The sequence below is a fragment of the Calliopsis andreniformis genome, chromosome 10 (assembly GCF_051401765.1).
Source record: "Calliopsis andreniformis isolate RMS-2024a chromosome 10, iyCalAndr_principal, whole genome shotgun sequence".
NCBI lineage: Eukaryota > Metazoa > Arthropoda > Insecta > Hymenoptera > Andrenidae > Calliopsis > Calliopsis andreniformis.
The window spans coordinates 19,890,713-19,904,443 of record NC_135071.1 but is presented as its reverse complement, the minus strand read 5'-3'; the positions used below and the strand labels follow the sequence as shown (position 1 = coordinate 19,904,443).

At 36.6% G+C, this 13,731-nt stretch overlaps 4 protein-coding genes across 8 annotated transcripts in view; 2 read left to right on the top strand and 2 right to left on the bottom strand.

The window, feature by feature from the left end:
- Positions 1–16: 16 nt before the first annotated feature.
- On the bottom strand, positions 17–2,350 carry Alg10 (alpha-1,2-glucosyltransferase Alg10). The gene is made up of 4 exons (XM_076387704.1): positions 1,749–2,350; positions 1,288–1,630; positions 1,075–1,214; positions 17–1,000 (listed from the first exon to the last, which is right to left on the bottom strand). Exons 1-4 carry the CDS (start codon positions 1,923–1,925, stop codon positions 263–265), a joined length of 1,398 nt encoding a protein of 465 aa, XP_076243819.1. The 5' UTR covers positions 1,926–2,350; the 3' UTR covers positions 17–262.
- A 1,945-nt stretch (positions 2,351–4,295) lies between these two features.
- LOC143185017 (annexin B11) lies at positions 4,296–7,526 on the top strand. 5 transcript variants are annotated; one of them, XM_076387700.1, is made up of 9 exons: positions 4,306–4,391; positions 4,624–4,682; positions 4,876–5,613; positions 5,733–5,909; positions 5,974–6,178; positions 6,253–6,405; positions 6,478–6,651; positions 6,739–6,920; positions 6,996–7,526. In XM_076387700.1, exons 2-9 carry the CDS (start codon positions 4,665–4,667, stop codon positions 7,044–7,046), a joined length of 1,698 nt encoding a protein of 565 aa, XP_076243815.1. In that variant the 5' UTR covers positions 4,306–4,391; positions 4,624–4,664; the 3' UTR covers positions 7,047–7,526. The 5 variants fall into 5 exon arrangements, with proteins under 5 accessions (XP_076243818.1, XP_076243815.1, XP_076243814.1 ...); XM_076387699.1 differs by lacking the exon at positions 4,306–4,391 and adding an exon at positions 4,398–4,535; XM_076387703.1 differs by lacking the exon at positions 4,876–5,613 and having other exon boundaries at positions 4,296–4,391; positions 6,996–7,522.
- A 210-nt stretch (positions 7,527–7,736) lies between these two features.
- Positions 7,737–10,684, top strand: Taf5 (TATA-box binding protein associated factor 5). The gene is made up of 11 exons (XM_076386806.1): positions 7,737–7,868; positions 8,010–8,195; positions 8,273–8,475; positions 8,550–8,746; positions 8,811–9,015; positions 9,089–9,208; positions 9,273–9,418; positions 9,499–9,636; positions 9,707–9,900; positions 9,970–10,261; positions 10,355–10,684. The coding sequence occupies exons 1-11, from the start codon at positions 7,806–7,808 to the stop codon at positions 10,567–10,569; spliced, it is 1,959 nt and encodes a 652-aa protein (XP_076242921.1). The 5' UTR covers positions 7,737–7,805; the 3' UTR covers positions 10,570–10,684.
- Positions 10,685–11,616: 932 nt separating this feature from the next.
- The window catches only part of LOC143184574 (uncharacterized), a 36,095-nt gene continuing 33,980 nt past the window's right edge, over positions 11,617–13,731 (bottom strand). The window contains exon 11 of the mRNA XM_076386908.1: positions 11,617–13,669. Coding sequence (XP_076243023.1) covers positions 13,294–13,669 — 376 coding nt within the window. The 3' untranslated portion in view covers positions 11,617–13,293. The remainder of the gene's footprint in view (positions 13,670–13,731) is intronic.

The window sequence follows — 13,731 nt, the reverse complement described above, 5'->3', positions numbered from 1 at the left end:
ACCTCTATCAAAAACACCCTTATACTTTGCTAAAAAAATTTATCAAGCACATCCCGATTATTCAATGCATAATTAATCCAATAAAATGTAATTAACTTTTAAAGTACACTAAACACTTTTTGCCTCTGCATTAATTACGAAATATTTACATGTTGAAGGAGGGAATATGAAATTGTTGAAAGTCTGCTAATTTTTTAACAAAATAATATTTTTATTACAATTAAAAACCTTTTTTAGAACATTATGCTATTTGTCCAATCTGTTACCAAGAAATTCTTTGAGGGTGAGGTTGATCACTCCAATAGAATTCTTTATTAACAAAAATATAGAACTGTAGGAAATTGATTACTAATGTAGTAATGAATTCCATGATAATTTGCCAGTTTTTTGGCTTCTCAATGAGTACACGATACAAAATATATGGAATGATAAAATAGCGTGGTTCCACGAGCAACTGAGGAATGAGGACCAGAGAAACCATTAAAACATAGTTAATCTGTGTAGTGAATCTCAGATGCTTGATTCCACGAAACATTGTATACAAAGTGAAGAAGTAAACAGGTATTAACAGATACTTAAATAACTTATATCTTCCCATAAACTTATTCCAAAAATAGAACACATAATGTCTATTGTCAGCCAGCACATATGGATGAACAAGAGTATTGGAATGAACTATTACAGTTAAAACTAATAAAGAAAAACTTCCAAAGATCCAATGTTTCTGAATGAAATTAAAATAATCTTTCCAGTGAACAATCATGTATGGCCACAAGAAACAAAAGAGGAAAGCAGAATAATATAATAATTGAGGGACATGAACAGTGGGAATATGAGCTGTTTTATCTCCAACTACAATACCCCTGTTCCAAATGATAAATGCAAGAAATACTAAACATACTGTTGCATATGGAAGTAGTGCTATGCACATTTGAGCAATAAATTTTACAAACACTGTCCATCCACGATTCCATTCTTCTACTATCTTTTTCCATAGTAGCTAAAAAGTATATAATATTATGTACAAATGATGATGTTATTATTACATGATTCAAGTTTATCCTATTTACTCACTTTCAAGTAAGTTATAGAACAGGATTGTTCACGTGAAATTGATTTATTCATCTTATAATCTAGCAAGTCAAATGCATGTTCTATTGCAATAAATGCAACCCAAATAATATTTGTTTGTCGAATTAAAACAGCTAACAGACCTGTGTAACATAAGGCATGATTTTTTCTTTTGAAACTAATAATGCATTGTAATGCAATCACTTTTATACATACCTACAAAGGCTGCCATTTTAAACATTTTACGTAAATGTAATAATAACATTAATAATACTGCATTAATAGATATAATATCTGTGTAATACAGAAAATGCCAAAAGAATAAGGGTGGAAAAAACATAATATTATAGGCCACTGCAAGCCTTATCCAATTGTTCCATCTTTGCGTTAGGCCAGTTATTGAAAGTTGTTTAATTATATTGTTTGCAAGATAAAAATTTAGGAATACACCAAGTAAATTTATGAATCTCATGTAAAATATATTACAAAGACCCGAAGGTGACAAAATTAGAGCAGCTAGTAAGTATAATCCTGGTAAAGTTGTAATTTTAGGATTCCACTGAAAATGAGATATCTCTTGAATGCAATTTTGTGCAATATTGTGTACAGGAAAATAAAGTTAACTTGTTGCAAAATAAACTCCTGCAACAAAGTCACAAATAATAATAATCACGTACCTGGGTGAAATTTCCGGAACAATATTGCAATGTTTGAGGTACGTGAAAAACTTCATCAATGAAATAATGTGGTTGCACATGATTTAGGTAAATAAATAATGCAAGGACACTCGAAACAGACAATATAAACAATAATATTTGAACACGTTGAAACTGAACCTCAACTTTATGTACCATTCTTTCATCAATGAAAATGAAATTAAATGTTAAATTCTACATAAACAATATCAATTACAACTTCATGCATTCAACCAGCACACTCATATTTAATTATTTTTCCTGAATGTTCTCACTTCATTTATAATTTATCATATCGAAAAGATACACAACCATCTAGTGGAAGAGAATAGAACCTCAAATGTTTACTTTGTTTTTGCTAAAACAGGAAAATATAATTATTTAGTCATTTATTCGCATACTAAAGCTTAAAACGAAATGCAGGCACATTGCAAATTCTTATGCAACAATATAAAGCGACTATATTGTTTAATATTCTCATTCACAGCATAAATAAGTACAAACTACTTGTTCAGTTAATTATTTATACGTATGCATTCTAGAAAATTGGATACTTTGCAAAAAAGGAGATTATTATACAATATTATTATAAAGTAATAACAATGTTAACTACTGTCTATCTGAAAAATGTACGAAACTATTTCATTGTTAGCGCAGGTGTAGAGACACGGAGAAATAATAAAAATTCCTTTATTAAACATTTATCGTGTTATTTATACATAATCCAGTTAAATTTTACACAGTAACAATGTTAATTTATTGCTCTTTATATTCTTTTTAAATCTTATAAAAAGGGGCACCAGTCCTTGATGATACGATCCTACGATCTCGGAGCCGCTAGTGGCGCCATCTAGATCGCGGAATATTTTTGAGTTTCCACCCGCGCCCCCCGCGCCGACAAGCTGTCACAAGGGGAAATTAGGATCGTATCATCAGGGGCTGGTGCCCCTTTTTAAAAAATTTTTGAAATGTTAAATAAACACTGTAATAACATTATTACTGCAAAAAATGATACTGGATCGGGTAAAAGTAGTATAATAAATGTTACATATATAAACAAATCCTATAAGGATCAACTATATAGGCTGTAGCAATTAATTCATTACTTTTTTATTATTTAAGACTTTATTTGTTAGTCTCTCAAAATGTACGCATTGTTTATAGTTAACTGCTGTGATTTGCTACTGTTTTTACTACTAATATTGTTTATTTATCCATTTGTAAGCATTTAAAATATTTTTAATATTGGGGCGCCGGTCCCTAATGATACGGTCCTAATTTCCCCTGATGACAGCTTGTTGGCGAGGGGGGCGCGGGTGGCAACTGAAAAGTATTCCGCGATCTAGATGGCGCCACTTGCAGCTGCGAGGTCGTAGGATCGTAGCGTCAGGGATCGGTGCCCTTTTGCATAAAATTTAAAAAATATTAAATAAACACTGTATTTAGATTGTTACTGCAAAAAAATGATACTGGATAGTATAAAAATAGTACAACAAATGTTTAATATCTAAACAAATGCTTTAAGAGTTAACTATATATGCAGTAGCAATTAATTTATTACTTTTTCATTATTCTGAGACTTTATTTGCCATTCTCTCAGAATGCATGAATTGCTTATACGCAATCTGCTACCATTTTTACTACTAGTATTGTTTATTTATCGATTTACAAACATTTACAGGATTTCTTATATTCGGGCACTGATTCTTGATAATACGATCCTAGAGGATTTAGTTCATAGGTGCCACCGCTAGGTGGTTATAGTGTTTCACTGTCTATGTTTTGATTAAATTTTCAAATGCCTTTTTTTACAATAAATAAACAATCTTGGCGCTTGATATGATTTTGTAACATATTATAAGACCCCTACAATAATTCTGCACCCCCACGTAGCGAATAAATTAATAAATAAGTGAGTTTTTTGATTTCTGTAATTAAGAGGCCGCCGCTTGGTGGCTGTAGTCTCATAATCCATGTTTTGATCAATGTTTACAACTCCTTTTCCCAATAAATAAATAAATATTTCATTTAGATATATTGCAAAATATATTACAGAATCTCCACAAATGTCGAAGGCCCTGTCGAATTGCAAATAGCAACATAAATAAATTAACCAAGCCTGCATAGGTTAGGTGTAACGTGAAATCACTTTGTGGCAATTATCAACAATTTTTATTCATTATTTCATCATACAAGGAATTGCAATAATTTTATCCTGCAGTTAAATCAATACAATTGCAATTACAAGAAATACATTATTGTGTACATAAAGAATTATACAGTTTTGTAACGATTTAATCCCTTGAAATACAAAAAAAAATCAAATAAAGTAAGAACGTTTTTAACAGTGTATTGACAATTAACGTTCTATTCCCATTGTTAATAATCTCTGTTTTTGCCTTTGAGGGAAGTTGCACGTCATTGGATTTTCTCCTGCAGAATCTGACGTCAGCAACCGGTAAACGATTGTTTTTTCTTTGTCTCCCACTACACTCCATCCTCTTTTACAGTGACGTTTCTTTTAAAGCGGCGTTGCAATCTGTTCTGGTCCTGCACCAAATACAGTTACCCAGCATTTCGCGCGAGTTAATGATATTTATAGCATTTATTTCCGTGAAAACTTAGGTAAGCCTTATATCTCGTTGATAGTGTGTACTATCCTGAGTATAAAATTTGGTCGGACATAGCTTGTTTGTCAGTGTTTCGTAACAGAAGAGCAAAACACACGTGATTATATTTTCCCGCTTGGGCGTCACCAGTCGCTATCAGGTTTAACGAGTTTTCTCTCGATAAATTGTTCCAACCACTCCATTATTACTTTTTTACGTGATTAACAAATTGGATTTTTCAATTGTAGTTACTTTGGATACTGCTCTTGCCTTCTCTAAAACAAGGAAAATGAGTTACGGTTATCAGGTAAGCAAAGTTACTACTTAAAATAATAATTAAATATGTTATAGTTTTTGCATACAATTGTATACAGAATGTTGGACATATTTTTGACTTTATTTCAATAGGACATTGAATACTTATCAAACATTCTGCATTCTTGTATGATATTAGTAGAATTAGGAGGTTTAATGTTTAATTCTGTGCCTTAATATCAAAGGGACCACCAGTGATTCAGTTCCCAGGACATGCACCGCCACCAACGTCATTTGGGGCTCCACCTGGTACACCCTCTGCCCCTGGTGCTGCCTCTGCCCCCAATGTTCCACCTTATCCTCATAGTGGCATAGGTTTCACAAATGTTCCTCCTACATCTTTTGGAATGCCATATGGAACATCTTCTACTCCTTATCCAACCCAACCAAATCATCCTGTGTCTGGACAATATCCTCTTTCAGCACCAGGAGGTCCTCCACAACAGGCACCTTACCCTATGAATCCTATGCCTTATCCACCTCAACAGCCACAGTCTTATCCTCCTCCACAACCATCTTATCTACCTCAACAACCACAATCTTATCCACGTCAGCAACCACAACAGTCTTATCAACCCCAGCAGCCACAACAATCTTATCAGCCCCAGCAACCACAACAATCTTATCAGCCCCAGCAACCACAACAATCTTATCCTCCTCAAACTTCCACCTATCCACAGCATCAAAATTACAACATGTACCCAAATCTTCAAACTGCACCAGAAGCCCGGGAATGCTTTACTGGATCTTCTTCTTATTCTTCTGGTCCAAATACTTATTTAACTAATTCAACCTCCTACCAAGGTGGAAGCTATCCTGGGGGGCAGGGTGTAGAATTGTATTCTCCATATGGAGGTAAATCTGCCTCTTTCCAGCCTTCTGGCCCAGCCCCAGCCCCCCGGAGAAATCAGTTTGCGCCTAAGGTGAGATTGGAAAATGCATGCTAATAGCTGCTCTATTAGAATACTAATTCTTTTCAAACTATTTAGTTCTAGAAAAGCATTGTAATAAATACAAAATTGTTTACTGATTTTTGTTATAGTTGTCCCCTACTGTTGTGCCCTATCCTGATTTCGATCCCAGGGCAGATGCAGGGGCCTTGAGACAGGCAATGAAAGGGTTTGGTACAGATGAAAAGACGATTATTAATGTCCTTGCTAACCGCAGCAATCTGCAACGTCAAGAAATTGCCGTTCAGTTCAAGACTTTGTATGGAAAGGTAAAGAAATCATTTTGAGTCAATAAACAGAAGTGGAACTAACGTGTATCTTTTTTTAAAATAGGATCTTATAAAGGATCTGAAGTCAGAGACCTCAGGAAATTTTGAGAAGCTAATACTCGCTATGATGATGCCTTTACCTCAATATTATGCCAAAGAATTACATGACGCAATGGCCGGTATTGGTACCGACGAGTGCGTGCTCATAGAAGTATTATGTACAATGTCTAATCATGAAATTCGTGTTATTAAACAAGCTTACGAAGCAAGTAAGTTCTTCGCGCAACAAAATTCGAAGTAAACAATAGATACTTAAAATAAAACTTATCATTTTTGTTTCTAGTGTATGGAAGATCATTGGAGGATGATTTAAGAGACGACACATCTGGTAACTTCAAACGCTTGATGGTGTCGTTGTCTTGTGCCAATAGAGATGAGTCATTCGACGTAAATCCCGCTGCCGCGGTAGAAGATGCCAAAGAACTTCTCAGAGCTGGTACATCATTTTCTATAGATATACTGATTTCTTAACGCACCCCAAATCGTCAACCCTCGATTTTTGTTATAGGTGAACTCCAATTTGGGACTGATGAATCAACGTTCAATGCAATTCTGGTTCAAAGAAACGTGCCACAACTAAGACAAATATTCCACGAGTACGAGAACATAACTGGTCACACGATTGAAGATGCTATCGAAAACGAGTTCTCTGGCGATATCAAGAAAGGTCTCCTTGCGATTGGTGCGTGGCTATCTCGATTGCTGATCGTGTTTGTCGTTCAGATAATCGATAAATACACATACTAACGTTAAATCATTTCTGCAACAGTGAAATGCATCAAAAACAGAGCTGGCTTCTTCGCGGAGCAGCTGTATAAAAGCATGAAGGGCATAGGTACCGATGACGATCGCTTGATCAGATTAGTTGTGACACGCTCTGAAATAGACATGGGAGAAATAAAAGAAGTATTTTACCAGATGTATAATGAATCCCTAGAAGACTTTATATCGGTTAGTAAAGCTGAAAGAAGTATATGCATTGAAGAAATGGTTATATCTTAGACTAATTCTGAAATCCTTTTTCAGGGTGATTGTTCCGGTCATTACAAAAAGTGCCTTCTGGCTCTCATTTCGTAAAAAGGTTCTACCACCTTTTTCGTTGCATTTAACAGCCAATTTTCAAAAGCAAAAGTGTGTACCTCTATTTATTATTGGCTTATAATCAGTGAATGTGTTACAAACGCAAACCCCACGTGTTTCGTGTTCAAAAACTACGAATGCAATGTTCCTATTTACAAACATTTATACTCGTATGTTGACGAGTCACCTAAAATTTTTATATCCATTTCATATTGAATTTGCAAATATTATGCACATATATAGCTACTTGAATTCTTACAGAGCCAAAATATTGATGAATATATAGCAAAGATTTGAGAAATATATTCTTAGATATTAGAAAATAATTCGATACTTCTATTTTGTATTGTTTACATATATACATAGTATCTGTTACAATTATTTACACAAATAGATAAAGTTATGTAGATAGAATCTGGATTATATGAAATCTATTTTAATAATGTTCATTATATTTGGTGGGAATAAACGTGAATATATAGAAGTCTTGTAAGTGTATGATTACCTTCAGTCTTTGCGAATAAAACCAAAAGAAAAGTTGTAAAATTAAAGAAACTGGATTACAGTTTACATTTTTTATTTGAGGCATAGTAGTGCGATAGTGGCGCCACCATAGTTAGTGATGATGAATTAGAGCGCAATAAACTGTATGCACGCGCCTATGTACGCGTTCGGACGCGAGAGAGAGCGGATGTGAGTTTACGTCTAGTTGTGAACAAGTATTTCAGTTTTTTTGACATAATAATTTGAGGAAAAATGGAGAACGACAAAAGTACTATGCTGGCGGTTCTACAACTGCTCAGAAAATATAATCTAAAGGTATGTCATAAGGAATTTTGTTTACAAAATGTTTTCTAACCTCGAAGATTCATATAAACATTGAGTGTCATTTTAATAAAAATTGTTTTTATAGTGTACAAGGGCACATTATAATAATTAATGAGTATATTATCCTTTCAGGGCACAGAAGAATTATTTAAAAAGGAAGCAAATCTGACAGATGTCTCTGCAGATGAGACTCAACAAACGGATTCTGAAGTGAACAGTGTACTTTCTGCGTATAAAAGTGAAGGAGACCCTGCATTGTATGAAAAAGCGTACAACGAGTTGAAAAAGTTTGTAGAAGGTTCCTTGGATATATACAAGGTAAGTTACATAGAAAGAATATGAAGGATTATAAGACTTGCACAAATGATAAAATGTATTTTTGTTATCGAGAACAGCATGAATTGGGTACAATATTATACCCAGTGTTGGTACACATGTACCTTGAATTGGTTTATAACAATCACTCGGAAGAAGCTAAGCAACTTTTAGAAAAATTTGGTGGAAATCTGGAAGAATATTATCAAAATGATTTGAAGAGATTGTCTAATGTTACCAAGCGTGAACAAATGGCAGGAAATGAATTGACTGATACTTTTAAGTATGTAATCTCAAGTTTCATTAATTTTTAATTTCAAGAAATGTTCCTAGTATAACATATGAAATGCCTTGCAGATCTAATCAATTTATAATTAGAATGTCAAGAGATACACTGTCAATATTAAAAAGACACTTACAAGAGAAGAAACACAGTGTATTATTAAATATTATACAGGAACACCTTTATTTTGATATGTATGAAGGAGTAGCAAGAAATAAGCAACAAATTGATGCAACATCAGGTGCTATGGTTGGAGAAGCAACAAGACAAGGTAGGAGAAATATTTTAACTTTGATAAAATGAAGGTGTTTCATAGAATCTGATTTCAATTTCAGACAATAAAGCAAAAGTCTATTATGGACTCCTGAAGGAGCCAGATATTCAGTGTATGCCTCCAACTGAAGAAGAAGAAGATGACACAGGCGGTGCAGATGGAGATAAACCAAAAAAGAAGAAAGCTAAAAAGGATCCTCTGTTTTCTAAGAAAACCAAATCGGATCCAAACGCGCCACCCGTTGGCAGAATGCCTTTACCTAACTTGTAAGAACGTTTTTTAACAGCATTATTAATTATCTCGTTTACATTCTGATTAACGATATTTGTTCAAGTACAGAAAGGATGCTGATAAATTGGAGAAAGTGAAAGCTTTAAGAGAAGCTACGAAACGAGTCGTACTTGGTCCAGATACCTTGCCGTCTATATGTTTCTATACTCTTCTAAACACGGTTCACAGGTAGGTTCACGCTAAGATTATCCTTTTTATGTCGAAACGAGTATATATATAACATAAGACTTAGTGTAACAGCGGCAGAAATAGCTGAAGATTCGAGTTTGCTAGCTATTGGGTTCAGTGATTCCTGTATAAAAGTGTGGAGCTTAGTTCCACAGAAATTAAGACTGATGAAGACTGGCGAGCAATTACAAGACATTGACAGAGAAGCAGGTAATGCTTATGGATGTGATAAATCGTCAAATCTTTTACAATAGAATGAATTAAAAATGAATTTAATCGTAACATGAAAGATGATGTATTGGTGAGGATGATGGACGATCGCACGGCAGAAACGTCAAGGTCTCTGTTCGGGCACAATGGTCCAATATACAGTTTGTCATTCAGCCCAGACAGAAATCTTCTTCTTTCGTCCTCAGAGGATAGTACAGGTATAATACAATCTTCACTAAATATTTACGAAGGTACGCGATAACAGAGTGTGTTGTTGCTGCATTATAGTCAGACTGTGGTCTTTACACACATGGACGTGTGTCGTGTGCTACAAGGGACATTTATTTCCGGTATGGTGTGTCAGATTTTCGCCACACGGTTACTATTTCGCGACATCCTCCCACGACAAGACTGCCAGACTTTGGGCTACCGATTCTCATCAACCTCTCCGAATATTTGCCGGTCATTATTCGGACGTAGACGTAAGTGCACTTTCTTTGTCGCTTAATTATCTGTAAAAAAACTATGACCGTGAAATTGAGCCTTTCCAGGTAGTGCAATTTCATCCAAACTCCAATTACGTGGCGACGGGTTCCAGCGATATGACAGTGAGACTGTGGGACTGTGTAACCGGCAGCCAGGTCAGATTAATGACTGGTCATAAAGCTCCGATCTTTTCCCTCGCTTTTTCCGCGGAAGGTCGATTTCTGGCGTCAGCTGGGGCCGATCACCGTGTTTTGGTTTGGGACTTGGCTCACGGTCACCTTGTTGCTGCCTTGTCAAGCCACTCTGGCACCATTCACAGTTTGTCGTTCAGCAGAGACGGGAACATATTGGTGTCAGGTGAATATTCCATCTTTTAAGTGATTCGAATGAGTGAGTTCAAGTGATTTGAATGAGTATGATATTTTTTTATCGTGGATGTTGTGTTTGTAGGTTCATTAGACTGTACAATTAAACTATGGGATTTCACTAAGCTCGCGGAGGAGATGAGTTTAGAGGACGTGAACGTGTCGCACAATCCGGACGTAAAAACGAACTCAGAAGCTTATTTACTCAGAACGTTTGCAACGAAAAACACGCCTGTCTTGACTCTGCATTTTTCGAGAAGAAATTTACTCTTAGGAGTTGGAATGTTCGAATCCACGTAGCTAACACTATCATTTCTCGTCATCGATTTGTGGTGTTACAGATGGGATACGATCTACCATCGGTTCACTATTGTTGTAATATAAGAGCGTTTGTTAATATACTTTTTCACATTGATTACACGACTAAGCTAGTATTATACCTGTACCTGACGTTAACTGCGTTTGCTCAAGACGAACGGAAGTCGACAGACAAAGCAAATATCATAGAACTGGGACCCTGATTGACAAACTGAAATTATGACCAGAATATGGATGGACCAAGGCTGGACAATTCCATATTCTATTCTCATGATTAAGCAGCGTACCTGGTGCTGTACAGTATCATCGCTCATCTAGGATTCCAGTGCTTCCTGTTGCGTTTTCATGAGCCTCTAGATTGATGGAATGAGATGACGTTAAACATTGTCATCTTACGTCAATACAGGAATCTGAAAAGTGCATTTGTTTGAATCGCAAACTACTGTAAGGTAAAAACTGAATATCGCTAAAAACCCATTCTTACCAAACTTATTCGAAGAAAACGACCCTTTCTCGGAGAACTTAAAATCAACAAATTCTTCTCAAAAAGACTGAAAATAGGATGTAAAATGAGACCACGGTTTCAAGATAGAGATAAAAGCCTAAACGAAAATAGGAACATATTTTTAGTGAAAAGTTGCAGCAAGAAACGAGTCAGATACTATATTGCTGTTAAAAGGGATTCCAGTGACCGACATTGAACGTGTTGCGCTTATGCTATACGGCATTCATAGTTGACCGACTTTAGTCTTCAAAAGTGCATCTTTTTTTAGCAATGGATCGGTAGTATCACACAGTAAGTAAACGAAGATTTAAGGAGCTGAATGTAACTCGTTAGCTTTCAAGGTCGATAGAAACATTTTCCATTCCACGTGCTAAACAGTTCAACGCAAGGATTCATGAATCGTGTACACATGAATGCACTTTTTGTGCCATGCAGAATGAAAGAAAAAGTCGAAAATAGGGCATGAACAAATTCAATGGTGATCCAACTTTGTAGGAGTCAGAGGGTGCACACGATCAACCATGTTTTACGCGAGAAATTTATTTCCGATTGTTGATACGCTTACTTCTATCACAGCATACAGACGTAAGTTATACGCGCTTTTTATCATACGTGTATGTATGTATATGTGTACGTAGATACGTGTCCTCCGTTCTACGCTTGTGTATGTATGTCGTGTATGGTGTCGCGTGTGTGTATGTGTTTCGTGTGCATACGTGGAAACGATGACCTTTAGTAGTTAACACTTTCTCGTAACAGGATTACAATGTATGCGTTGTGTCGTTTCTGTCTCGCTCTTCCTTTACTTCTCTTTCACGCTCATTTTAAACGATAATCAACTATACATCGATCTCTACATCCCGGTCACAAGCCTCGCGCATCGATATCAAACCTAGGTTACATGTGTGGTTGTGATTTCACTATATGTTATGTCGCTATATGTTAGGTTTAGGATCGCAGTTAACGCGGGAGCATAGAACATCGGGCATCGGAGCTTCCGCTGAGCCTCGAGAGAGCTCGACTAGTTTGATACAGACTCGAACGTATTAGTGAGAAATGACGCGAGATCGTAATAGCAACGAACGAAGGCATCCTCTATGTTCCCGCATTAACAGTAATAGCTTCGTGTCTTTTTACAAAAAGACGATGAAATTATCGACGGATCGACGCAGATTTACGAACAGATCTAATCAAATGGTACGGGGTGTCGGTGATAACGCGACAGCTGGTTGATTTCTTGGTCGTGATGATTCTTAGAATAAATCGCGTTTGAACACGACAATTATAAAATTATTATAGAGTAAATAAAAGTTCGAAAGTAACAAATCGGTGAAAATCATCGGTTTTTGTTTTTTACGTTTCTAGTGATACGTAATTAGGCTTTCTTTTTTCTTTTTTTACTTGTTTCGAGTGAATCACAGTAGTTTCATTTTTCCTGCAATACGCCCCTCGTGTTTTATCTTGCCAATTCTATTTTCTGCGTCGTCTCCCGTCGTGGACGTTTCGTGGCACTTTCCCTCGGCAATCAACCGTGATAAAAATTGTATTTTGATACGAATGATGTTTCCTACTTCGTTTTAAAAGCATGTACTTAACGTTCGCTGTTTTTCCCTTCCCTTCTCGTTTTCGCCGTCACGCGTCTTTTAATCTAAAACGTGTGTTCCTATAACTACTGTGATACCGTAGCGGTTTCATCGTGAAAACCATATGCACGAGCGTTCGAGCGATTGCTTTCCCTCATTTCCTTTCGATCTACATTTTTGTGCCCGCTTTATCGATGCATCCCGAAACTCGTGAAAGTCTTTGAATCGTTTAAAACACTAGAAAACCCGAAATCTTGCGCATATTGATATATCGAATTTAAAAGTTCCATTGCTCGATCGTTACGCAAAGAATGTGTGTACGTTTCGAGAGAATCGAATGACGGCTCAACAGAGACGTAGATCATGCTCTGAAAACTTGTCGCTCGTTATATAAATGCCTTCAAATTGGTCTACGGAGTTTAATACGAGATTATTGCGTATATGTTCTTCGCGCGTCAGCGCCCATTGATGATGGTAGGGGAACCTTGGACGATTCGTCGTTCCTTCGTTCCATTTCAGTTTCCTTCGTGCGGGAGAGTCCAAAGGCCAGCGAGGTAGGCGCAATTAAAAATCCTGCATTATTCACACGGTGGTCTCGATATCAGCGATGGCGTATTGTCAACAAATACTGTCCTTTCCATAGTTCTCCAGGTACATCTCCTGGGGCGTAGCGAGGTTGTAGCGTCCGCTTAAACGGCTTCCAGTCAGTCCATTGTTATGATGAGTATGATTCACATGGAGGTGGTTCACGTTTAAGGCGACGTTTTTCTTCTTTTTACGAGCCTTGTGTCGGTAGAGGCAGTATTTAAGACAGCCAGTGGCTAACAGGAGGATGAGGAATATACCCAGGGCACCTGCGCCCACTGCTACGTACAGCAGCGTCACGCCAAAGCGATAGGAACAGTTGGCTTCCTCTTCGTCGAAGCCAGAAGGACAGTGACGAATGCCATCGCACCACAGCACTGAACTTATGCAGGCTTGAATCTCTGGACACCTGAAAAGTAAAATCGACAACAGAATCAGAGTTCTATTCTGTTTGTAAGCTCCAAGAGACAT

What these genes read in the sequence shown, in the direction of transcription:
- Alg10 (XM_076387704.1), bottom strand. Translation starts at nt 1,925, where the DNA reads ATGGTACATAAAGTTGAGGTTCAGTTTCAACGTGTTCAAATATTATTG. An exon ending in GTTCCGGAAATTTCACCCAG is followed by an intron (nt 1,631 to 1,748) that starts GTACGTGATTAT and finishes TCTCATTTTCAG; the next exon opens with TGGAATCCTAAAATTACAAC. An exon ending in TAAAATGGCAGCCTTTGTAG is followed by an intron (nt 1,215 to 1,287) that starts GTATGTATAAAA and finishes TATGTTACACAG; the next exon opens with GTCTGTTAGCTGTTTTAATT.
- Taf5 (XM_076386806.1), top strand. Translation starts at nt 7,806, where the DNA reads ATGGAGAACGACAAAAGTACTATGCTGGCGGTTCTACAACTGCTCAGA. An exon ending in AGAATGCCTTTACCTAACTT is followed by an intron (nt 9,016 to 9,088) that starts GTAAGAACGTTT and finishes GTTCAAGTACAG; the next exon opens with AAAGGATGCTGATAAATTGG. An exon ending in CGGGAACATATTGGTGTCAG is followed by an intron (nt 10,262 to 10,354) that starts GTGAATATTCCA and finishes TTGTGTTTGTAG; the next exon opens with GTTCATTAGACTGTACAATT.
- LOC143185017 (XM_076387700.1), top strand. An exon ending in TAAACAAGCTTACGAAGCAA is followed by an intron (nt 6,179 to 6,252) that starts GTAAGTTCTTCG and finishes TTTTGTTTCTAG; the next exon opens with TGTATGGAAGATCATTGGAG. An exon ending in CAAAGAACTTCTCAGAGCTG is followed by an intron (nt 6,406 to 6,477) that starts GTACATCATTTT and finishes TTTTTGTTATAG; the next exon opens with GTGAACTCCAATTTGGGACT.